The sequence below is a fragment of the Salmo salar genome, chromosome 29 (genome assembly GCF_965601325.2).
Source record: "Salmo salar chromosome 29, fSalSal1, whole genome shotgun sequence".
Classification (NCBI taxonomy): Eukaryota; Metazoa; Chordata; class Actinopteri; order Salmoniformes; family Salmonidae; genus Salmo; species Salmo salar.
The window spans coordinates 37,663,405-37,691,005 of NC_138319.1; the positions used below are offsets into that span (position 1 = coordinate 37,663,405).

At 44.3% G+C, this 27,601-nt stretch overlaps 1 protein-coding gene across 1 annotated transcript in view; it reads right to left on the reverse strand.

Moving 5' to 3' along the window:
- The window catches only part of LOC106590655 (phospholipid phosphatase-related protein type 5-like), a 69,061-nt gene extending 41,798 nt beyond the window's left edge, over positions 1–27,263 (reverse strand). The window contains exon 1 of the mRNA XM_045710981.2: positions 26,840–27,263. Coding sequence (XP_045566937.2) covers positions 26,840–27,070 — 231 coding nt within the window. The 5' untranslated portion in view covers positions 27,071–27,263. The remainder of the gene's footprint in view (positions 1–26,839) is intronic.
- Between the last annotated feature and the right edge of the window lie 338 nt (positions 27,264–27,601).

Genomic DNA, 27,601 nt, shown 5'->3' on the forward strand with positions numbered 1-27,601 from the left:
ACTGTCACCACTTCCATACCAGCGGTCCTAAATACTGTCACCACTTCCATACCAGCAGTCCTAAATACTGTCACCACTTCCATACCAGCGGTCCTAAATACTGTCACCACTTCCATACCAGCGGTCCTAAATACTGTCACCACTTCCATACCAGCAGTCCTAAATACTGTCACCACTTCCATACCAGCAGTCCTAAGTACTGTCACCACTTCCATACCAGCAGTCCTAAATCCTGTCACCACTTCCATACCAGCAGTCCTAAATACTGTCACCACTTCCATACCAGCAGTCCTAAATACTGTCACCACTTCCATACCAGCAGTCCTAAATACTGTCACCACTTCCATACCAGCAGTCCTAAATACTGTCACCACTTCCATACCAGCGGTCCTAAATACTGTCACCACTTCCATACCAGCAGTCCTAAATACTGTCACCACTTCCATACCAGCAGTCCTAAATACTGTCACCACTTCCATACCAGCGGTCCTAAATACTGTCACCACTTCCATACCAGCGGTCCTAAATACTGTCACCACTTCCACTTCCATACCAGCGGTCCTAAATACTGTCACCACTTCCATACCAGCAGTCCTAAATACTGTCACCACTTCCATACCAGCAGTCCTAAATACTGTCACCACTTCCATACCAGCGGTCCTAAATACCGTCACCACTTCTATACCAGCGGTCCTAAATACTGTCACCACTTCCATACCAGCAGTCCTAAATACTGTCACCACTTCCATACCAGCAGTCCTAAATACTGTCACCACTTCCATACCAGCGGTCCTAAATACTGTCACCACTTCCATACCAGCGGTCCTAAATACTGTCACCACTTCCACTTCCATACCAGCGGTCCTAAATGCTGTCACCACTTCCATACCAGCGGTCCTAAATGCTGTCACCACTTCCATACCAGCAGTCCTAAATACTGTCACCACTTCCATACCAGCAGTCCTAAATACTGTCACCACTTCCATACCAGCGGTCCTAAATGCTGTCACCACTTCCATACCAGCGGTCCTAAATACTGTCACCACATCCATACCAGCAGTCCTAAATACTGTCACCACTTCCATACCAGCGGTCCTAAATACTGTCACCACTTCCATACCAGCGGTCCTAAATACTGTCACCACTTCCATACCAGCGGTCCTAAATACTGTCACCACTTCCATACCAGCGGTCCTAAATACTGTCACCACTTCCACTTCCATACCAGCGGTCCTAAATACTGTCACCACTTCCATACCAGCGGTCCTAAATACTGTCACCACTTCCATACCAGCGGTCCTAAATGCTGTCACCACTTCCATACCAGCAGTCCTAAATACTGTCACCACTTCCATACGAGCGGTCCTAAATACTGTCACCACTTCCATACCAGCAGTCCTAAATACTGTCACCACTTCCATACCAGCGGTCCTAAATACTGTCACCACTTCCATACCAGCAGTCCTAAATACTGTCACCACTTCCATACCAGCGGTCCTAAATACTGTCACCACTTCCATACCAGCAGTCCTAAATACTGTCACCACTTCCATACCAGCGGTCCTAAATACTGTCACCACTTCCATACCAGCAGTCCTAAATACTGTCACCACTTCCACTTCCATACCAGCGGTCCCAAATACTGTCACCACTTCCACTTCCATACCAGCGGTCCTAAATACTGTCACCACTTCCATACCAGCGGTCCTAAATGCTGTCACCACTTCCATACCAGCGGTCCTAAATGCTGTCACCACTTCCATACCAGCGGTCCTAAATACTGTCACCACTTCCATACCAGCAGTCCTAAATACTGTCACCACTTCCATACCAGCAGTCCTAAATACTGTCACCACTTCCATACCAGCGGTCCCAAATACTGTCACCACTTCCACTTCCATACCAGCGGTCCTAAATACTGTCACCACTTCCATACCAGCGGTCCTAAATACTGTCACCACTTCCATACCAGCGGTCCTAAATACTGTCACCACTTCCATACCAGCGGTCCTAAATACTGTCACCACTTCCACTTCCATACCAGCGGTCCTAAATACTGTCACCACTTCCATACCAGCAGTCCTAAATACTGTCACCACTTCCATGCCAGCAGTCCTAAATACTGTCACCACTTCCATACCAGCGGTCCTAAATACCGTCACCACTTCCATACCAGCGGTCCTAAATACTGTCACCACTTCCATACCAGCAGTCCTAAATACTGTCACCACTTCCATACCAGCAGTCCTAAATACTGTCACCACTTCCATACCAGCTGTCCTAAATACTGTCACCACTTCCATACCAGCGGTCGTAAATACTGTCACCACTTCCACTTCCATACCAGCGGTCCTAAATGCTGTCACCACTTCCATACCAGCGGTCCTAAATGCTGTCACCACTTCCATACCAGCAGTCCTAAATACTGTCACCACTTCCATACCAGCGGTCCTAAATACTGTCACCACTTCCACTTCCATACCAGCGGTCCTAAATGCTGTCACCACTTCCATACCAGCGGTCCTAAATGCTGTCACCACTTCCATACCAGCAGTCCTAAATACTGTCACCACTTCCATACCAGCAGTCCTAAATACTGTCACCACTTCCATACCAGCGGTCCTAAATGCTGTCACCACTTCCATACCAGCAGTCCTAAATACTGTCACCACTTCCATACCAGCAGTCCTAAATACTGTCACCACTTCCATACCAGCAGTCCTAAGTACTGTCACCACTTCCATACCAGCAGTCCTAAATACTGTCACCACTTCCACTTCCATACCAGCGGTCCTAAATACTGTCACCACTTCCATACCAGCGGTCCTAAATACTGTCACCACTTCCATACCAGCGGTCCTAAATGCTGTCACCACTTCCATACCAGCAGTCCTAAATACTGTCACCACTTCCATACCAGCAGTCCTAAATACTGTCACCACTTCCATACCAGCAGTCCTAAGTACTGTCACCACTTCCATACCAGCAGTCCTAAATACTGTCACCACTTCCATACCAGCGGTCCTAAATACTGTCACCACTTCCATACCAGCGGTCCTAAAAACTGTCACCACTTCCACTTCCATACCAGCGGTCCTAAATACTGTCACCACTTCCATACCAGCAGTCCTAAATACTGTCACCACTTCCATACCAGCGGTCCTAAATACCGTCACCACTTCCATACCAGTGGTCCTAAATACTGTCACCACTTCCATACCAGCAGTCCTAAATACTGTCACCACTTCCATACCAGCAGTCCTAAATACTGTAACCACTTCCATACCAGCGGTCCTAAATACTGTCACCACTTCCATACCAGCGGTCCTAAATACTGTCACCACTTCCACTTCCATACCAGCGGTCCTAAATGCTGTCACCACTTCCATACCAGCGGTCCTAAATGCTGTCACCACTTCCATACCAGCAGTCCTAAATACTGTCACCACTTCCATACCAGCAGTCCTAAATACTGTCACCACTTCCATACCAGCAGTCCTAAATACTGTCACCACTTCCATACTAGCGGTCCTAAATGCTGTCACCACTTCCATACCAGCAGTCCTAAATACTGTCACCACTTCCATACCAGCAGTCCTAAATACTGTCACCACTTCCATACCAGCGGTCCTAAATACTGTCACCACTTCCAAACCAGCGGTCCTAAATACTGTCACCACTTCCAAACCAGCGGTCCTAAATACTGTCACTACTTCCATACCAGCGGTCCTAAATGCTGTCACCACTTCCATACCAGCGGTCCTAAATGCTGTCACCACTTCCATACCAGCAGTCCTAAATACTGTCACCACTTCCACTTCCATACCAGCGGTCCTAAATGCTGTCACCACTTCCATACCAGCGGTCCTAAATGCTGTCACCACATCCATACCAGCAGTCCTAAATACTGTCACCACTTCCATACCAGCAGTCCTAAATACTGTCACCACTTCCATACCAGCAGTCCTAAATACTGTCACCACTTCCATACTAGCGGTCCTAAATGCTGTCACCACTTCCATACCAGCAGTCCTAAATACTGTCACCACTTCCATACCAGCAGTCCTAAATACTGTCACCACTTCCATACCAGCGGTCCTAAATACTGTCACCACTTCCAAACCAGCGGTCCTAAATACTGTCACCACTTCCAAACCAGCGGTCCTAAATACTGTCACTACTTCCATACCAGCGGTCCTAAATACTGTCACCACTTCCACTTCCATACCAGCGGTCCTAAATACTGTCACCACTTCCATACCAGCGGTCCTAAATGCTGTCACCACTTCCATACCAGCGGTCCTAAATGCTGTCACCACTTCCATACCAGCAGTCCTAAATACTGTCACCACTTCCATACCAGCGGTCCTAAATACTGTCACCACTTTCATACCAGCGGTCCTAAATACTGTCACCACTTCCATACCAGCGGTCCTAAATACTGTCACCACTTCCATACCAGCAGTCCTAAATACTGTCACCACTTCCATAACAGCGGTCCTAAATACTGTCACCACTTCCATACCAGCGGTCCTAAATACTGTCACCACTTCCATACCAGCAGTCCTAAATACTGTCACCACTTCCATACCAGCAGTCCTAAGTGCTGTCACCACTTCCATACCAGCAGTCCTAAATACTGTCACCACTTCCATACCAGCAGTCCTAAATACTGTCACCACTTCCATACCAGCAGTCCTAAATACTGTCACCACTTCCATACCAGCAGTCCTAAATACTGTCACCACTTCCATACCAGCGGTCCTAAATACTGTCACCACTTCCATACCAGCAGTCCTAAATACTGTCACCACTTCCATACCAGCAGTCCTAAATACTGTCACCACTTCCATACCAGCGGTCCTAAATACTGTCACCACTTCCATACCAGCGGTCCTAAATACTGTCACCACTTCCACTTCCATACCAGCGGTCCTAAATACTGTCACCACTTCCATACCAGCAGTCCTAAATACTGTCACCACTTCCATACCAGCAGTCCTAAATACTGTCACCACTTCCATACCAGCGGTCCTAAATACCGTCACCACTTCTATACCAGCGGTCCTAAATACTGTCACCACTTCCATACCAGCAGTCCTAAATACTGTCACCACTTCCATACCAGCAGTCCTAAATACTGTCACCACTTCCATACCAGCGGTCCTAAATACTGTCACCACTTCCATACCAGCGGTCCTAAATACTGTCACCACTTCCACTTCCATACCAGCGGTCCTAAATGCTGTCACCACTTCCATACCAGCGGTCCTAAATGCTGTCACCACTTCCATACCAGCAGTCCTAAATACTGTCACCACTTCCATACCAGCAGTCCTAAATACTGTCACCACTTCCATACCAGCGGTCCTAAATGCTGTCACCACTTCCATACCAGCGGTCCTAAATACTGTCACCACTTCCATACCAGCAGTCCTAAATACTGTCACCACTTCCATACCAGCGGTCCTAAATACTGTCACCACTTCCATACCAGCGGTCCTAAATACTGTCACCACTTCCATACCAGCGGTCCTAAATACTGTCACCACTTCCATACCAGCGGTCCTAAATACTGTCACCACTTCCACTTCCATACCAGCGGTCCTAAATACTGTCACCACTTCCATACCAGCGGTCCTAAATACTGTCACCACTTCCATACCAGCGGTCCTAAATGCTGTCACCACTTCCATACCAGCAGTCCTAAATACTGTCACCACTTCCATACGAGCGGTCCTAAATACTGTCACCACTTCCATACCAGCAGTCCTAAATACTGTCACCACTTCCATACCAGCGGTCCTAAATACTGTCACCACTTCCATACCAGCAGTCCTAAATACTGTCACCACTTCCATACCAGCGGTCCTAAATACTGTCACCACTTCCATACCAGCAGTCCTAAATACTGTCACCACTTCCATACCAGCGGTCCTAAATACTGTCACCACTTCCATACCAGCAGTCCTAAATACTGTCACCACTTCCACTTCCATACCAGCGGTCCCAAATACTGTCACCACTTCCACTTCCATACCAGCGGTCCTAAATACTGTCACCACTTCCATACCAGCGGTCCTAAATGCTGTCACCACTTCCATACCAGCGGTCCTAAATGCTGTCACCACTTCCATACCAGCGGTCCTAAATACTGTCACCACTTCCATACCAGCAGTCCTAAATACTGTCACCACTTCCATACCAGCAGTCCTAAATACTGTCACCACTTCCATACCAGCAGTCCTAAATACTGTCAGCACTTCCATACCAGCGGTCCTAAATACTGTCACCACTTCCATACCAGCGGTCCTAAATACTGTCACCACTTCCATACCAGCGGTCCTAAATACTGTCACCACTTCCACTTCCAAACCAGCGGTCCTAAATACTGTCACCACTTCCAAACCAGCGGTCCTAAATACTGTCACTACTTCCATACCAGCGGTCCTAAATGCTGTCACCACTTCCATACCAGCGGTCCTAAATGCTGTCACCACTTCCATACCAGCAGTCCTAAATACTGTCACCACTTCCACTTCCATACCAGCGGTCCTAAATGCTGTCACCACTTCCATACCAGCGGTCCTAAATGCTGTCACCACATCCATACCAGCAGTCCTAAATACTGTCACCACTTCCATACCAGCAGTCCTAAATACTGTCACCACTTCCATACCAGCAGTCCTAAATACTGTCACCACTTCCATACTAGCGGTCCTAAATGCTGTCACCACTTCCATACCAGCAGTCCTAAATACTGTCACCACTTCCATACCAGCAGTCCTAAATACTGTCACCACTTCCATACCAGCGGTCCTAAATACTGTCACCACTTCCAAACCAGCGGTCCTAAATACTGTCACCACTTCCAAACCAGCGGTCCTAAATACTGTCACTACTTCCATACCAGCGGTCCTAAATACTGTCACCACTTCCACTTCCATACCAGCGGTCCTAAATACTGTCACCACTTCCATACCAGCGGTCCTAAATGCTGTCACCACTTCCATACCAGCGGTCCTAAATGCTGTCACCACTTCCATACCAGCAGTCCTAAATACTGTCACCACTTCCATACCAGCGGTCCTAAATACTGTCACCACTTTCATACCAGCGGTCCTAAATACTGTCACCACTTCCATACCAGCGGTCCTAAATACTGTCACCACTTCCATACCAGCAGTCCTAAATACTGTCACCACTTCCATAACAGCGGTCCTAAATACTGTCACCACTTCCATACCAGCGGTCCTAAATACTGTCACCACTTCCATACCAGCAGTCCTAAATACTGTCACCACTTCCATACCAGCAGTCCTAAGTACTGTCACCACTTCCATACCAGCAGTCCTAAATACTGTCACCACTTCCATACCAGCAGTCCTAAATACTGTCACCACTTCCATACCAGCAGTCCTAAATACTGTCACCACTTCCATACCAGCAGTCCTAAATACTGTCACCACTTCCATACCAGCAGTCCTAAATACTGTCACCACTTCCATACCAGCGGTCCTAAATACTGTCACCACTTCCATACCAGCAGTCCTAAATACTGTCACCACTTCCATACCAGCAGTCCTAAATACTGTCACCACTTCCATACCAGCGGTCCTAAATGCTGTCACCACTTCCATACCAGCGGTCCTAAATGCTGTCACCACTTCCATACCAGCGGTCCTAAATACTGTCACCACTTCCATACCAGCAGTCCTAAATACTGTCACCACTTCCATACCAGCAGTCCTAAATACTGTCACCACTTCCATACCAGCAGTCCTAAATACTGTCACCACTTCCATACCAGCGGTCCTAAATACTGTCACCACTTCCATACCAGCGGTCCTAAATACTGTCACCACTTCCATACCAGCAGTCCTAAATACTGTCACCACTTCCACTTCCATACCAGCGGTCCCAAATACTGTCACCACTTCCACTTCCATACCAGCGGTCCTAAATACTGTCACCACTTCCATACCAGCGGTCCTAAATACTGTCACCACTTCCATACCAGCAGTCCTAAATACTGTCACCACTTCCATACCAGCGGTCCTAAATACTGTCACCACTTCCATACCAGCAGTCCTAAATACTGTCACCACTTCCACTTCCATACCAGCGGTCCCAAATACTGTCACCACTTCCACTTCCATACCAGCGGTCCTAAATACTGTCACCACTTCCATACCAGCGGTCCTAAATGCTGTCACCACTTCCATACCAGCGGTCCTAAATGCTGTCACCACTTCCATACCAGCGGTCCTAAATACTGTCACCACTTCCATACCAGCAGTCCTAAATACTGTCACCACTTCCATACCAGCAGTCCTAAATACTGTCACCACTTCCATACCAGCAGTCCTAAATACTGTCAGCACTTCCATACCAGCGGTCCTAAATACTGTCACCACTTCCATACCAGCGGTCCTAAATACTGTCACCACTTCCATACCAGCGGTCCTAAATACTGTCACCACTTCCACTTCCATACCAGCGGTCCTAAATACTGTCACCACTTCCATACCAGCGGTCCTAAATACTGTCACCACTTCCACTTCCATACCAGCGGTCCTAAATACTGTCACCACTTACATACCAGCGGTCCTAAAGGCTGTCACCACTTCCATACCAGCGGTCCCAAATACTGTCACCACTTCCACTTCCATACCAGCAGTCCTAAATACTGTCACCACTTCCACTTCCATACCAGCGGTCCTAAATACTGACACCACTTGCATACCAGCGGTCCTAAAGGCTGTCACCACTTCCATACCAGCGGTCCCAAATACTGTCACCACTTCCACTTCCATACCAGCAGTCCTAAATACTGTCACCACTTCCACTTCCATACCAGCGGTCCTAAATACTGTCACCACTTCCATACCAGCGGTCCTAAATGCTGTCACCACTTCCATACCAGCGGTCCTAAATACTGTCACCACTTCCATACCAGCGGTCCTAAATACTGTCACCACTTCCATACCAGCGGTCCCAAATAACCAGAGTAAAAATAGGTAACAATTTGAATCACTGGAGAGAAGTTAGGGCCCTAAAAAGTCTGAAGCAGAGATGGCCTGTTTTCCGCTTGACAGGTAACTTTACCATGACGTTGCGTCAGCTAGTAGCTAGCTAACTGTGATGTTTGTGAATGGAGAATCCGGGTTAGCTTTACGCTTTCTAAATGATATGGCTGTCTTGATAAATAAAACCAGTCAGGATATTGTCACAAAGAGAAGCGGACCGAAGTGCAGTGTGTGTGTCGTTCCACATTTTATTTACACTGAAACTATGCGATACTTAAACTAAAGAACAAAACAACAAACCGTGACGCAGAGGTGAAACATACACTACTCAAAAAACAATCTCCCACAAACCCAGGTGGAAAAAAACCCCTACTTAAGTATGATCTGCAATTAGAGACAACGAGGACCAGCTGCCTCTAATTGGAGATCATCCCAAACAAAACCAACATAGAAATACAAAACTAGAAAAAAAAACTGTCACACCCTGACCTACTCTACCATAGAAAATAACAGCTTTCTATGGTCAGGACGTGACAGATATTGACATCAGCATGTGTGTTTATGAGAGTCATGATCATTTAGAACATACTCACGTTTTGTTGACGGCTAGCTAAACGCTACGCTAACGTTTCACGTGCATTTCTCTGTTCGACAGTGATAGAACTGTAATGGTGCTTGGCAGTAAAGTTGCTAGCTAACATTATGTGGCTTGGTAGAGAGTTTACAAGCGAGTGAGCTAGGTTTTGTGACATACATTAGCGAGTGAGCTAGGTTTTGTGACATACATTAGCGAGTGAGCTAGGTTTTGTGACATACATTAGCGAGTGAGCTAGGTTTTGTGACATACATTAGAGAGTTAGCTAGGTTTTGTGAAATACATATCATGTGATTTAACAATGGGACATGCCCAAAATAAAAAAATTGAGTTATGAAAAGGACACACAACAATCCACTCCAATGTAAGTGTTACCGCTACCTGCTTTATCAAGCATTGGAGTGGCGTCCAGCACCACGCTGTCAGATAAGTGAGAGCACATGCTTCATTTCAATAGGAGAATAGCTAGATATCTTTTTCCTATTCCTTTCAATGATGGCTATTGGGTAGTGTGAACTTTCTTGTGTGTGAATCATTTCTGGTTGGTTTCTCTGCTTTTGTGTCCCTTTCTTTGACCCTGCCTTCTTTCAGTGGGTGTGTCTCTCTGGTACTGTCATGTCTCCATCTCTAGTGTTCAAAATGTTTGCCAGTAATGAAGATACTATATGCTTGGAGTATAACCGACTGTCTTTTTCTAAAGGGGGGATGAGTTTCTCGACGAGCCTGGAGGGGTTGAGCTAGATGGGAGGAGCCTGGAGGGGTTGAGCTAGATGGGAGGAGCCTGGAGGGGTTGAGCTAGATGGGAGGAGCCTGGAGAGGTTGAGCTAGATGGGAGGAGCCTGGAGGGGTTGAGCTAGATGGGAGGAGCCTGGAGAGGTTGAGCTAGATGGGAGGAGCCTGGAGAGGTTGAGCTAGATGGGAGGAGCCTGGAGAGGTTGCGCTAGATGGGAGGAGCCTGGAGTGATTGAGCTAGATGGGAGGAGCCTGGAGAAGCCTGGAGGGGTTGAGCTAGATGGGAGGAGCCTGGAGGGGTTGAGCTAGATGAGAGCACCGTGGAGGAGCCTGGAGGGGTTGAGCTAGATGAGAGCACCGTGGAGGGGTTGAGCTAGATGAGAGCACTGTGGAGGAACCTGGAGTGGTTGAGCTAGATGGGAGGAGCCTGGAGGGGTTGAGCTAGATGGGAGGAGCCTGGAGGGGTTGCGCTAGATGGGAGGAGCCTGGAGGGGTTGAGCTAGATGGGAGGAGCCTGGAGGGGTTGAGCTAGATGGGAGGAGCCTGGAGGGGTTGAGCTAGATGGGAGGAGCCTGGAGGGGTTGAGCTAGATGGGAGTACCATGGAGGCAACAGGCTACACTAAAGTCTTTTTCAGTTAACCATTCCCAGACATTATCACCCTATATGTGTATTGCCATATCCTATTCAGTCAATTTACTTTTTTGTTATGTTCTATTTAGCCTGATGTATATGAGCATCTCCGAACAGACCGTAGAAGTAAATGAAGATGAGGTCAATGCCCTAATGAACAGTGTGGAAGTGTAACATTGTTCTTGGTATTTGTGATGTGCTAGTGTACTTTTGTTGTTTGTATTTAGAATTTACCTTTATAATATTATTCTGTCTTATTTGTGATTGAATCGATTGGGATGATGAAATTGGTGCTGATGAGACCTGGAGTCCCTCAAAGAAATCACAGGTGAATGAAGATACTGACGAAGAGGAGTCTGACGAGTTTGAAGATTCCGGGGACAGCAACTCGGGGTGTTCGGTATGTTTATCATTCTATGCCTTTAGCTATGTATACATTTTTACATTTGCATTTTATGCTACATCTGTACCATTTTTCGAAAGAAATGTATCCACATAATTTTCTAGGTGTTAAAACAGAATGGGTGAATCTCTCCATCTACCGCTGGCCATTGATAGACTACCGGTCATCAGTGTGGAAGAGACAGTGCATGACTCCATCCTTTTAGAAGACTCTTCTGCCACAGACGCGCCTCCGTCCACAAACAGACGCGCCACCGTCCACAGACAGACGCCCCACCGTCCACGGACACGCCTGCCCCACATCAAGTGATTTGTGAGGATGACATCATTGGCAAGCATACATCCATCACTTCAGAAGTCAGTTCAATAGATCTGATTAACTCTCTTGTGCTGCCTGTTGATCAGTGCCCATCAATTGGAGAGGCACAGAAAGCATCATTGAATGGGTGAGTTAATCCAATCCTAACGTTGGTTTGTTGTACTTCTCTACATGCAATGAAGAACGTCAGACTTGTATCTTTGAACTTCCTGTGCTATTTAAACATTGGTTGGCATCCACCAAAAGTAAGGATTCTTGAGCAAATGTATTTGTAAAAACAAAAGCTGTAATAGTGTGTATTTTTAGATTATAATTTGGATATAATATTTTATATTATATTTAGTATATATTTTTTTTATCCAGGTTGTGTCTCATATATATATGGTAGTATGGAAACTATTGAAGTCTTTATCTTACAGATCTGCCCTAAAGACAATGGCGTCTGGAAATGGAAGTCTCAGCCCACAGTGAGGAGACTCCGGGATGCTGGCCTTCGAGGCAGAGTTACAAAGAAAGAAAAATACACAGTTGCAAAGAAAACGAACCTGGCCAAGTAAATCCATGCAGTGAGTATTTCATTATAGATATTACAGTATATCTTTTTTTACTTTTATGATGCGACGATGTTGCGACGATGTTGTAATTGTTATCAGCACAGATTAAAGGCCAGGCAGAACTCATCCTATGGATAAAGGAGATTGGCAATCACAGATTAAAGGCAGAACTCATCCTGTGGATGAAGGAGGAAGTCAACCACTGTTGATGGTGGTGTAAAAGGGAGGACACATATGAGGAGTTTATTGTAAGTCATATTTATCTTGTCTTATTTATTACTCTCATTTGTGTTATGATTGACTGATATACTTACTGTATTGTGTTTAGCTGTGAGCTATGGTTGGGAAACTCTCCATTAGGGGTAATGGTTGGTAAACCCTGCTTTAGGGTGATGGTTGGTAAACCCTCCATTAGGGTGATGGTTGGTAAACCCTGCATTAGGGTAATGGTTGGGGAACCCTGCATTAGGGTGATGGTTGGTAAACCCTGCGTTAGGGTAATGGTTGGTAAACCCTGCATTAGGGTAATGGTTGGGGAACTCTTCATTAGGGTGATGGTTGGTAAATCCTGCATTAGGGTGATGGTTGGGAAACTCTCCATTAGGGTAATGGTTGGTAAACCCTGCATTAGGGTAATGGTTGGTAAACCCTGCATTAGGGTGATGGTTGGTAAACCCTGCATTAGGGTAATGGTTGGTAAACCCTGCATTAGGGTGATGGTTGGTAAACCCTGCATTAGGGTGATGGTTGGTAAACCCTGCATTAGGGTGATGGTTGGTAAACCCTGCATTAGGGTAATGGTTGGTAAGCCCTGCATTAGGGTAATGGCTGGTAAACCCTGCATTAGGGTAATGGCTGGTAAACCCTGCATTAGGGTAATGGCTGGTAAACCCTGCATTAGGGTAATGGCTGGTAAACCCTGCATTAGGGTAATGGTTGGTAAACCCTGCATTAGGGTAATGGCTGGTAAACCCTGCATTAGGGTAATGGCTGGTAAACCCTGCATTAGGGTAATCGCTGGTAAACCCTGCATTAGGGTAATGGCTGGTAAGCCCTGCATTAGGGTAATGGCTGGTAAACCCTGCATTAGGGTAATGGCTGGTAAACCCTGCATTAGGGTAATGTCTGGTAAACCCTGCATTAGGGTAATGGCTGGTAAACCCTGCATTAGGGTAATGGTTGGGGAGGATTACTATTTAGTCGATTTGATGACGCAGTCATTATGACTTGTCTGTGTTTGTTACAGATCAACAGCCCGATCTTGAGTCCTACCTGAACCATATTCTGAAGAACACCAGCAAGCGTTTTTTCCTTCTCACCACCAGTCTGAGGCCAGGCCACTGCTGGCAGCACTAGATTACATCTTCCACAAGGACAGACCAGCCAGGCAGAACACAGATGGAACCAAGATCTACTGTCCCAACTCTATTTGAAGTCGATAGGTTAGAGAAGGAAGTGTTTGAACAACAGAACTTTTCAAGTCTGCCCAACGCACCTGTTCGCACTCACACATTGGCCACGGGGTCTTTCTAAATGAATATTTACTGAATTGCTTACATCCTCTCTCTCTCTCCTTGCCTCCTTTTCAAAACCTACCGGAGAAGAGGGTCAGAGGAGGGTGACCGTGGACCTTCTTCTACCATACGATTAAGAAGTAGGCAAGGTTGTGGGATGCAAGAAAAATGTAGTCCTTGAATATAAACAGGAACGTCTAAGTGTATTTGCAGTGTATGTAAACCTTCCAATCGCCTTTCTCTAAACCAATGGGGGAGGTGATGCACAACCTTATTTGTTCTGTTGTAGTCAGATTGTTTATATTTAATAACACGATGCATACTCTCAAATTCTGTTGACTTATAGCTATAGAAGACTGTATTTACATTTTATTTAAAAAGCTAAACATTGGAGTGTCTACAGACTAAAGACTAAGAAGACAATTTGAGGAAGCGGGTTGGAATCTGGCGGCGGGATGCCAAGGAGAAGAACCTTAAGGCCTGAAGACCCTAGAAGACTTGGACTCCTACCCCCTATTCCTCCACCAACAACTGAGGAACTGAGAAGAGGCCTAGGTAAGTAAAAAACGGAAGGCAGGAATATAATTGCATTAGACCTCAGAGTGAGTTATAACAAAGCCTGTAGGAGACAGTTCCTATACGGTCAATGAATAGTTGTATTTTTATCATTTCACGGTATCGGTACACTTCTTTCCCTCCCCCCTAGCATTGGGTGAACCTGGAGACCATACGGGAGCTACAGAAACCTTCTCTAGCTCAGTAACCCTTGGAGAAACCCAGGTAAAGACCCACATACATTCAAACCATTTTACACCAAGTACATTACAATGAAGCGGTTTAATTTAGTTCTTTGCACTACATAATTCTTTGCCCCTCATAGTAACAATTATATTTGTTCTGATGTATCTGTTGGAATACATCTCTAGATTATTAACAGTAAAGGCCCTGATAGACCAAGACCCCTGCTGCTAGACCTCTCTAAAGACCCCTCTGAAGCCTCCAGTATCAAGCAACTAGGGCTGAGACCTCCCTGCCTGCCTCCCAGTCCCAGTCCCAGTCCCAAAACACAGCACTTTCTCCATGTATCAGGCCACACACACAGACTGGTGACAGGAACACACACATGGACAGCTGGCATAGCGAAGAAATGGGATGAAGTTAGCATTGATATAATGCTGTACAGAGGGCCTGCAGTGGCAGACCATTTTCATAGGTTTACTTTGCGCGTGTAAATATGGCCATACTTTTGAGAGCGCATTACTTACTTAAAGGCCCACCAGCATCACGTGATCACCCCATTCAATTTGCCAAGCAGCTCCTCCTAAAAGCCTCGTCACAAAAAAAGTGACATCACTTGCAAACCGAATCATTGGTTTCGAAGACAAAATAAGAGTGACAATGTGATTGTAGCCTATTGAAACAACACAGAGCAGATCCTCTCCCTCCCCATTAGGATAGCTACCATTTTTCTGGGTAGCTAAGGGTTAACTTGCGTTTGATCGTGTTCACATTGTATCTTAATATCTTAAAGCTGGAATCAGCGAGTCGTCTGCGACCTCTTTTGTTATTTCATTTGTAACGAAACCCAGCACTTAACTAATTTTTTGTCACTTCTCTTTTCGTGTCGAGTTGATCCAATACTAATAACATTACTGATGATGATACTTGTTCAGTAGAACATAAAAAATAAAAAAAACACGGTCCCTGCTACCACAACTGGTTCTCAACTGGTTCTCAACTGGTTCTCTACAGTTTATCTACTGGTTCTCTACAGTTTATCTACTTTTTGTCTAGTGGTTTGTCTACTGGTTCTCTACAGTTTATCTACTTTTTGTCTACTGGTTTATCTACTGGTTCTCTATTGGTTCTCTACTGTTTCTCTACTGTTTCTATCCTGGTTCTCTACTGTTTCTATCCTGGTTCTCTACTGTTTATCAACTAGCTAGCAGCTAGTAGAATGTAAACTCTGCTGTTTACATTCTAGCTCTCTGGCGCACGCTCATGCACACTCCCTCATGCTCAAGTGCTCTCTCCCTCTCTCTCGCATCTATATGCTCTCTCACAGCCAAGCAGCTCCTCCTAAAAGCCTCTTCACAAGAAAAGTGACATCACTTGCAAACCGAATCATTGGTTTCGAAGACACCAAGAAGCGGGGGAGAAACCTGGGGTCATGGACGACTCGCTGATTACCACTTTAAATATGTCATTGAGTTCATTTGTCCTGGATTAGTTATGCGTTTTATATCCCAGTTGGAAACTCCTCTGGAATATCGGTACCATAACCTAATCATTTCATGCCTCTGTCTTATTTCACTTTCATATGTCTTATTTCATTGGATATCCCATGTCTCCTTGAATAGCAAGGTTTGGAGTAAGTTCTCATTTATCTACATAGGCCTGGTTCCACACAAGTCATTGGTGTTAGCTGTTGTTTTGAGGGTGACATTTCAACAAATTATGTCAATGGTAACCAACTTCTAATATAGACAAACGCCGTCTAAAATGTGTAAAATTGTGTGTTTTAAAACTTTATATCCAGAGAAAAACATATGCAAAACAAACTAATGTAAAATGATTTATTCACTTTCAGATGTATGAATAAAATTGGACATTTTCCCATTTTAACATTTGTTGTGCTGGGAGAAAATGCAGTGATGATACTTTTGGGTAAGAAATAAACGAACAACCTTCTAGAATCTTTGATATGACATGGTGTGCCCAGTAAGAAGGTTACTGATGTCCTGAAGACATACCTGGCAGGTGTTTGTGTGTGGAGAATGCAAATTGAGGGAGAGGATGTGTTCTGTTCACAGCAAGTGACATATCAATACTAATATCATGCCAATAAGTGTCTGGCAAACAGACACTCTTTGGACATAACACTAGTATGTCATCATGTGACACGCTTTGAGAATCCTAGCGCCCTGTGTGGAACCTAGTGTTCTGTGAATAGGGATCAAGTGTTCCTGATTTTCCAAACACATCAACTGGGGATGACAACTCAGGTTTCCTGCATCAAGGGCTCCACGCTACCACATCACAAACTGTGTGTAGTCAGCATGCCGGTACTCCCCGGGAGTCATCTCCAGGCTCTGCTGCATCAGCCACTGCCAACACGTCAACACCTATACCGCTTGTGTAAACGTAAATATCCGTTGTCTAGGCGGTAATGGGTGAAATGTGGCAGCTGGCTTACACAGAAGTCTGGTCCCTGACCGTAACACTTCCTCTCTCTCTGTCTGTAGGCGTCTCCCTGCAGTTACCAAGGTTACCACCTGGTACATGTGCAGGTGGTGGCTCATCATGCCGCCGCCGGAAAGTCTCAAGGACATCAAAAACCAACCCTGGCTCTCGCTGAAGCATCAGCCTCGCCACATCATCCAGCTCCCTGATGAGGAATTGCTGAATGAACAGATGCGCACATAACCTACTATCATTAAAGCACAATGTGATGTTTCCCTCTACACTCAACTAAAGGTATTTTTCATATGTATGATAGGTCTACGATTCATTCAAAAACCAATTCAAACACTACTTTCTATTGTAAATTGATTAAACTATATCATGTTTCTTTTGAATGTAGTATGTGTGGGGGAAATACCAAAGACCAAAATGTTTTCAGCCACCAATTATTGTGTTCATACATTAACTATTCAAGAAAAAAAAAGTGTAACTGTAATACGCCAAGCTTCCACGACGTGGGAGAAAAATAAAGATACAGTGAGGGAAAAAAAGTATTTGATCCCCTGCTGATTTTGTACGTTTGCCCACTGACAAAGAAATGATCAGTCTAGAATTTTAATGGTAGGTTTATTTGAACAGTGAGACACAGAATAACTACAAACAAATCCAGAAAAACGCATGTCAAAAATGTTCTAAATTGATTTGCATTTTAATGAGGGAAATAAGTATTTGACCCCTCAGAACCAGCCAGACCAACAGAGTCAGCCAGACCAACAGAACCAGCCGTACAGACAGAACCAGCCGTACAGACAGAACCAGCCGTACAGACAAAACCAGCCGTACAGACAAAACCAGCCGTACATACAAAACCAGCCGTACAGACAAAACCAGCCGTACAGACAGAACCAGCCGTACAGACAGAACCAGCCGTACAGACAGAACCAGACACCACCATCATACACCAGCTTGGGTACGTGCTCTGCCCTTTCAAAAGCGGAGGATAAAATAATTAAGGGAAAAGGAAAGCTTCAAACGTGTGGATCAACGAGAGACATTTCTTACCAAGTGAGACAGACCTGTGGTGGTTAATGAGAGATGTTTCTTACTCAGGGAGACAGACCTGTGGTGGTTAATGTGGTTAATGAGAGATGTTTCTTACTCAGGGAGACAGACCTGTGGTGGTTAATGAGAGATGTTTCTTACTCAGGGAGACAGACCTGTGGTGGTTAATGAGAGATGTTTCTTACTCAGGGAGACAGACCTGTGGTGGTTAATGAGAGATGTTTCTTACTCAGGGAGACAGACCTGTGGTGGTTAATGAGAGATGTTTCTTACTCAGGGAGACAGACCTGTGGTGGTTAATGAGAGATGTTTCTTACTCAGGGAGACAGACCTGTGGTGATTAATGTGGTTAATGAGAGATGTTTCTTACTCAGGGAGACAGACCTGTGGTGGTTAATGAGAGATGTTTCTTACTCAGGGAGAAAGACAACATGCAACAACTTCAATGATTTTACTGAGTTACAGTTCATATAAGGAAATCAGTCCATTGAAATGAATGAATTAGGCCTTAATCTATGGATCTATCCCTGCACATTGTAAATATAGTATTGGCACAGATGCTGGAACTGACCCTGTATATAGCTACTGACCCTGTATATAGCTACTGACCCTGTATATAACTACTGACCCTGTATATAGCTACTGACCCTGTATATAGCTACTGACCCTGTATATAGCTACTGACCCTGTATATAGCTACTGACACTGGAACTGACCCTGTATATAGCTACTGACCCTGTATATAGCTACTGACCCTGTATATAACTACTGACCCTGTATATAGCTACTGACCCTGTATATAGCTACTGACCCTGGAACTGACCCTGTATATAACTACTGACCCTGTATATAGCTACTGTCCCTGAAAATAACTACTGACCCTGTATATAACTACTGACCCCGTATATAACTACTGACCCTCTATATAGCTACTGACCCTGGAACTGACCCTGTATATAGCTACTGACCCTGTATATAGCTACTGACCCTGGAACTGACCCTGTATATAACTACTGACCCTGTATATAGCTACTGACCCTGTATATAGCTACTGTCCCTGTATATAGCTACTGACCCTGTATATAGCTACTGTCCCTGTATATAGCTACTGACCCTGTATATAGCTACTGACCCTGTATATAGCTACTGACCCTGTATATAGCTACTGCCCCTGTATATAACTACTGTCCCTGTATATAGCTACTGACCCTGGAACTGACCCTGTATATAACTACTGAGCCTGTATATAGCTACTGACCCTGTATATAGCTACTGACCCTGGAACTGACCCTGTATATAGCTACTGACCCTGTATATAGCTACTGACCCTGGAACTGACCCTGTATATAACTACTGACCCTGGAAATGACCCTGTATATAGCTACTGACCCTGGAACTGACCCTGTATATAGCTACTGTCCCTGTATATAGCTACTGTCCCTGTATATAGCTACTGACCCTGTATATAGCTACTGTCCCTGTATATAGCTACTGACCCTGTATATAGCTACTGACCCTGTATATAGCTACTGACCCTGTATATAGCTACTGACCCTGTATATAGCTACTGACCCTGGAACTGACCCTGTATATAGATACTGACCCTGTATATAGCTACTGACCCTGTATATAACTACTGACCCTGTATATAGCTACTGACCCTGTATATAGCTACTGACCCTGTATATAGCTACTGTCCCTGTATATAGCTACTGACCCTGTATATAGCTACTGACCCTGTATATAGCTACTGACCCTGGAACTGACCCTGTATATAGATAATGACCCTGTATATAGCTACTGACCCTGTATATAACTACTGACCCTGTATATAGCTACTGACCCTGTATATAGCTACTGACCCTGTATATAGCTACTGTCCCTGTATATAGCTACTGACCCTGTATATAGCTACTGACCCTGTATATAGCTACTGACCCTGTATATAGCTACTGTCCCTGTATATAGCTACTGTCCCTGTATATAGCTACTGACCCTGTATATAGCTACTGACCCTGTATATAACTACTGACCCTGTATATAGCTACTGACCCTGTATATAGCTACTGAGCCTGTATATAGCTACTGACCCTGGAACTGACCCTGTATATAGCTACTGACCCTGTATATAGCTACTGACCCTGTATATAACTACTGACCCTGTATATAGCTACTGACCCTGTATATAGCTACTGACCCTGGAACTGACCCTGTATATAGCTACTGACCCTGTATATAGCTACTGACCCTGTATATAGCTACTGACCCTGGAACTGACCCTGTATATAACTACTGACCCTGTATATAGCTACTGACCCTGTATATAGCTACTGACCCTGTATATAGTTTACTTACTTTCTCGTGTTCTTCTTATTTACATTTCTTGTGTGGTTTTGTTTCTACTTTAATTTATTTTATAGTACTACAGTCTTATTGATTACTGCATTGTTGTGATAAGAGCTCACAAGAAAGACATTTCTCTGTACCTGTACGCATGACATTATAACGTGGAACTATCTACTTCCCCAGAGCCAGATGAACTTGTGGATACTATGTTGAAGTATTTGCGTCCAGTATGAAGGAAGTCAGAGCTAGTTTCACGAGCCAATGCTAACTATCTTAGCCCGTACCCAAAGTCTTCCGGTCTTTGTGCTAAGCTAGGATTGACCTGCAAAACTAACTCAAACTTCCCACGTATTGGATGTAGATACATACAAAATGGTATCCATGAGTTTATCCGTTCTCTGGGGAAGTAGATAAAGGGCTTCATTGCCAACATCCACAAGTATCCCTTTAAGATCGTCACACTGGCACAGTGTTTGTATGCGCATGTGTTGTATTTTGTTTAGAATCGAGCAGAATGTTAGTTGTCATATTTTTGGGATCTAATACAAAAGCATAATCCACACACACCATAAATACTTAGAATCTAATACTTGTAAACTGAACGAGTATTTACATCTTAATGTCAGGCGATTAAAAAAAAAAAAATACACAAATGGATCAACTTCTGGAGTGTTCTGGAATGGACCAATTTCTTAATTGAACAGATTGAATGTAAAACTACGCATGTTATACGTGAGGATTATAATGCACTGCAACTGCCCGGATCAATCTAGAAAGGCTGTAGCGTCTAACAGTTTAAGAGTGTCTATTTACTGTACATACAGTAGGCAAACCTATGTGTCTAATAAACTGTAGTACATTTACATCCAATGTAAATCAAATAAGAAATCTCTAAACAGCACATTTTAAGGAGGCAATATATTTTCTGCTAACACTACTTTATAGAAGATCACCACACACACACACACACACACACACACACACACACACACACACTATGTGTAGAGAGTTTTTCCACCAGCCAGGGATGGAAATGAATATGTGATTCTGTTTTAGGTCATCCTCCATCTTGCAGACACTTTCCTTCAGTTGTTTAAAAAAAATAAAAATTAATGGTTTATTGGGAAATGTGGACAGGTGTTGTTGTTACCAACAAAACCCAATTATGTTGTCAGTGTCATATAATGATGAGATATACAACACAGAGATATGTTTGTGGCCCTATATCACAACACAGAGATATGTTTGTGGCCCTATATCACAACACAGAGATATGTTTGTGGCCCTATATCACAACACAGAGATATGTTTGTGGCCCTATATCACAACACAGAGATATGTTTGTGGCCCTATATCCCAACACAGAGATATGTTTGTGGCCCTATATCACAACACAGAGATATGTTTGTGGCCCTATATCACAACACAGAGATATGTTTGTAGCCCTATATCACAACACAGAGATATGTTTGTAGCCCTATATCACAACACAGAGATATGTTTGTAGCCCTATATCACAACACAGAGATATGTTTGTGGCCCTATATCACAACACAGAGATATGTTTGTAGCCCTATATCACAACACAGAGATATGTTTGTAGCCCTATATCACAACACAGAGATATGTTTGTGGCCCTATATCACAACACCATGGCTTAACACTGACGGAGAGAAAATAACCTTTTTTTTTTTTAAAATTAGTTTTTTATTTGAAATATGGTTGACGGGATCTGAAATATGTACATGAAATCCCAACGCATGTCTGAATGGAGACTGGAGACGCCCAGTCGAAACATTACATGAAAGAGGAGTTAGATATGACTGACAACCATTCGGGTCCTCGACACTCAGTCCAACAGAGGATCCTGTGGAGCAGCAGCCTTCACCCACATCCATAGAATCTGTCTGTTTCATGCCAGTGAAAAGTGATAATCTCTTTCTTGAATAAGGAAACAAACGCAGTTGGGTAAAGGGTAATTTCCCCTATGTGCATTCTGCCAATCAAATGCTCAAACGTCCTCTGCAGCGACATGAATGCATGTCATAATGCATGGAAAACAGTGGCCAGACATTCTATTGGTTTTGGCTTACAGGTTGGGCTTGCAGAAAGAACCATCATTTTTCATTTTCAACAGTTTTCAAATATGTAAACTCGACACCCAACATCTTATCTCATAGGCATTATTAAACCTTAAAGATATTACAAAATGTGATCATTAGACATACCTCCTACGCTCAGCAGCTGGGGTTATAAGAGTCAAAAATAACCAAGGTATTATTGTTATACCTGATGTGTTATTCTACACTGTCTTGCAAGAGAGGGTTTCTAGATATAGAGCCAGTTGGCTGAACGAGGACAAGGTAAATATGAATCTAGCTGGTTTTTCTACGCATCGGCAGGACAGGACGGCAGAGTCTTGTAAAACTCAAGGATGGGGCGGGTCACTTTGTTAACAACTGTTAACATCTCTAATATTAAATATTAAAGTCTTGATGTTTCCGCTCGCCCGAGTTAGAATACCTCATGATAAGCTGTAGACCATACTATTTAACAAGAGAGTTTTTTTCATCTATACTGAACAAAAAATATAAATGAAACATGTAAAGTGTTGGCGCTGCCATCCAGGACTTCTATACCAGGCGGTGTCAGAGGAAGGCCCAAAGAATTGTCAAAGACTCCATCCACCCCAGTCATAGACTGTTCTCTCTGCTACTGCACGGCAAGCGGTACCGGAGTGCCAAGTCTGGAACCAACAGGAACCTGAACAGCTTCTACAGCCAAGCCATAAGACTGCTAAACCAGGCTGCTACACCAGGCTGCTACACCAGGCTGTTAAACAGCTAATCAAATGGCTACCGGGACTACCTGCATTTACCTTTTTTACAACAAACAATCTTACACTGACTCTACCCTACATCACATTGGACTCTACCCACACGCGCACATTGGACTCTGCGCACATTGGACTCTTGTATATAGCCATGTTATTACCCGGTACTCCCTGTATATAACCATGTTATTACCTGGTACTCCCTCTATATAGCCATGTTATTACCCGGTACCCCCTGTATATAACCATGTTATTACCCGGTACTCCCTGTATATAGCCATGTTATTACCCGGTACTCCCTGTATATAGCCATGTTATTACCCGGTACTCCCTGTATATAGCCATGTTATTACCCGGTACTCCCTGTATATAGCCATGTTATTATCTACTCCCTGGTACATTGTAATGAAGTCATCTAGAACAGGGCTGTAATGAAGTCATCTAGAACAGGGCTGTAATGATGTCATCTAGAACAGGGCTGTAATGAAGTCATCTAGAACAGGGCTGTAATGAAGTCAACTAGAACAGGGCTGTAATGATGTCATCTAGAACAGGGCTGTAATGAAGTCATCTAGAACAGGGCTGTAATGAAGTCATCTAGAACAGGGCTGTAATGATGTCATCTAGAACAGGGCTGTAATGAAGTCATCTAGAACAGGGCTGTAATGAAGTCATCTAGAACAGGGCTGTAATGATGTCATCTAGAACAGGGCTTTAATGATGTCATCTAGAACAGGGCTGTAATGATGTCATCTCTAACAGGGCTGTAATGATGTCATCTCTTACAGGGCTGTAATGATGTCATCTAGAACAGGGCTGTGATGATGTCATGTAGAACAGGGCTGTGATGATGTCATCTAGAACAGGGCTGTAATGATGTCATCTAGAACAGGGCTGTAATGAAGTCATCTAGAACAGGGCTGTAATGAAGTCATCTAGAACAGGGCTGTAATGAAGTCATCTAGAACAGGGCTGTAATGATGTCATCTAGAACAGGGCTGTAATGATGTCATCTAGAACAAGGCTGTGATGATGTCATCTAGAACAAGGCTGTGATGATGTCATCTAGAACAAGGCTGTGATGATGTCATCTAGAACAGGGCTGTGATGATGTCATCTAGAACAGGGCTGTGATGATGTCATCTAGAACAGGGCTGTGATGATGTCATCTATAACAGGGCTGTGATGATGTCATCTATAACAGGGCTGTGATGATGTCATCTAGAACAGGGCTGTGATGATGTCATCTAGAACAGGGCTGTGATGATGTCATCTAGAACAGGGCTGTGATGATGTCATCTATAACAGGGCTGTAATGAAGTCATCTATAACAGGGCTGTAATGATGTCATCTAGAACAGGGCTGTAATGATGTCATCTAGAACAGGGCTGTAATGATGTCATCTAGAACAGGGCTGTAATGATGTCATCTAGAACAGGGCTGTGATGATGTCATCTAGAACAAGGCTGTGATGATGTCATCTAGAACAGGGCTGTGATGATGTCATCTAGAACAGGGCTGTAATGAAGTCATCTAGAACAGGGCTGTAATGAAGTCATCTATAACAGGGCTGTAATGATGTCATCTAGAACAAGGCTGTGATGATGTCATCTAGAACAAGGCTGTGATGATGTCATCTAGAACAGGGCTGTGATGATGTCATCTAGAACAGGGCTGTGATGATGTCATCTATAACAGGGCTGTGATGATGTCATCTATAACAGGGCTGTGATGATGTCATCTATAACAGGGCTGTGATGATGTCATCTAGAACAGGGCTGTGATGATGTCATCTAGAACAGGGCTGTGATGATGTCATCTATAACAGGGCTGTGATGATGTCATCTATAACAGGGCTGTGATGATGTCATCTATAACAGGGCTGTGATGAAGTCATCTAGAACAGGGCTGTAATGATGTCATCTAGAACAGGGCTGTAATGAAGTCATCTAGAACAGGGCTGTAATGATGTCATCTAGAACAGGGCTGTAATGATGTCATCTAGAACAGGGCTGTAATGATGTCATCTAGAACAGGGCTGTAATGAAGTCATCTAGAACAGGGCTGTAATGAAGTCATCTAGAACAGGGCTGTGATGATGTCATCTAGAACAGGGCTGTAATGAAGTCATCTAGAACAGGGCTGTAATGAAGTCATCTAGAACAGGGCTGTAATGAAGTCATCTAGAACAGGGCTGTGATGATGTCATCTAGAACAGGGCTGTGATGATGTCATCTAGAACAGGGCTGTGATGATGTCATCTAGAACAGGGCTGTAATGATGTCATCTAGAACAGGGCTGTAATGATGTCATCTAGAACAGGGCTGTAATGATGTCATCTAGAACAGGGCTGTGATGATGTCATCTATAACAGGGCTGTGATGATGTCATCTATAACAGGGCTGTGATGATGTCATCTAGAACAGGGCTGTGATGATGTCATCTAGAACAGGGCTGTGATGATGTCATCTAGAACAGGGCTGTAATGATGTCATCTAGAACAGGGCTGTGATGATGTCATCTAGAACAGGGCTGTAATGAAGTCATCTATAACAGGGCTGTGATGATGTCATCTAGAACAGGGCTGTGATGAAGTCATCTAGAACAGGGCTGTGATGATGTCATCTATAACAGGGCTGTGATGATGTCATCTATAACAGGGCTGTGATGATGTCATCTATAACAGGGCTGTGATGATGTCATCTATAACAGGGCTGTGATGATGTCATCTAGAACAGGGCTGTGATGATGTCATCTAGAACAGGGCTGTGATGATGTCATCTAGAACAGGGCTGTGATGATGTCATCTAGAACAGGGCTGTAATGAAGTCATCTATAACAGGGCTGTAATGATGTCATCTAGAACAGGGCTGTAATGAAGTAATCTAGAACAGGGATGTAATGAAGTCATCTAGAACAGGGCTGTAATGATGTCATCTAGAACAGGGCTGTAATGATGTCATCTAGAACAGGGCCTTAATGATGTCATTATAACAGGGCTGTGATGATGTCATCTATAACAGGGCTGTGATGATGTCATCTATAACAGGGCTGTGATGATGTCATCTAGAACAGGGCTGTAATGAAGTAATCTAGAACAGGGATGTAATGAAGCATGTCATGTATCAACGACTGCATACCTCACAGGGTGGTCTAGTTGAGCCCAGGGAAACTTTTAAATCGGAGGCTATGTTTCTAAATCTGATTAAAATGTCAGTTTTTCCCAAGTGTGTGTTGTGCCACCATTGACTTCAGACTTCTAGCCGTGCACAGACTACATAACTAATTTGTATGTTCGATCTAGGACTTTTATATCTATGAATTCATCAACCCTGATATAAAGATACAAAGTACATAAGGTGTCAGTAACGTGAAATACCAGTCGGAATCAACATGTGTACAGTAATTGCTTGCAGTGGCAACTCGAGACAGGAATCAATTGCTGTCAGCGAGTATTGTGATTTATAGTCTACGCTCAGTGTATTTTCATATGCAATTTCATTGCCTATCAACATATAATTGGTCACGAAATGTAAACTCTATTTTAACAGAAACTAATCTATGACCATTAATATATTATTCTGCAGTCTATTCCAATACACACCCATCATAGAAATAGGGAATATAGATCAACTCACCACAAGTGTAGGGACCACTGCCACGAGCGCATACAGTAAAGTCGGTGGGATCGCGCTGGACTCCTCCGGTCCGAGGTAAGGCTTCACGTAGGCATTGTCATAGCAGAAGAACCCTTGGACGTGCACGTTGAACGTGTCCGTGTACTCGAAGTAGTACGCTAGCATGACCGTCCCCGTCATGATCACCAGCTGAAAATAAAGCATGTTCGTCAAAGGTAGAGGAAAGAACATTTAACAAATCACTTCACTGAGGAGAGAAAGCCCTGCCATTCATGCAGCCTTCTCCGCCCTAGCCTAGAGCAACAGCCTGACCATAACAACTCCGGTCATCACCACATGTCTCCTACTGCCACTCATGCTTGTTAAAAAATGCATTGCCGGTAATATTCACAGAGCATTTTTCTGTCATGGCACATCGAGTTGGTCCCTGGCACCGGAATGAACAAGACAGCGATGAAAACTTGGTGAGTGGGAGGGAGGGAGGGAGGGAGCGCGGCCGTGGGTCTGATTCTAGGATGAATGTGTGTGTGTGCGCGTGTACAGCGGCTGTCGCGTTTCGCTCCTATTTACCGTGGGCAGCATGACAGAAAAGAGAAAGCGCTGCACTTCGTCTATCCGTTGAGCACGGGCAGTGAATGATTGACTCCGAGCTACTCGTTAGAGCTTTAGATTCGGCTCCAGATCACCGTAACCGTCAGTCTAAGAAGTGCGTCAGCATTAGAACCCTTTGGAGAGAAATGTACCATTCCTATTAATATTCAT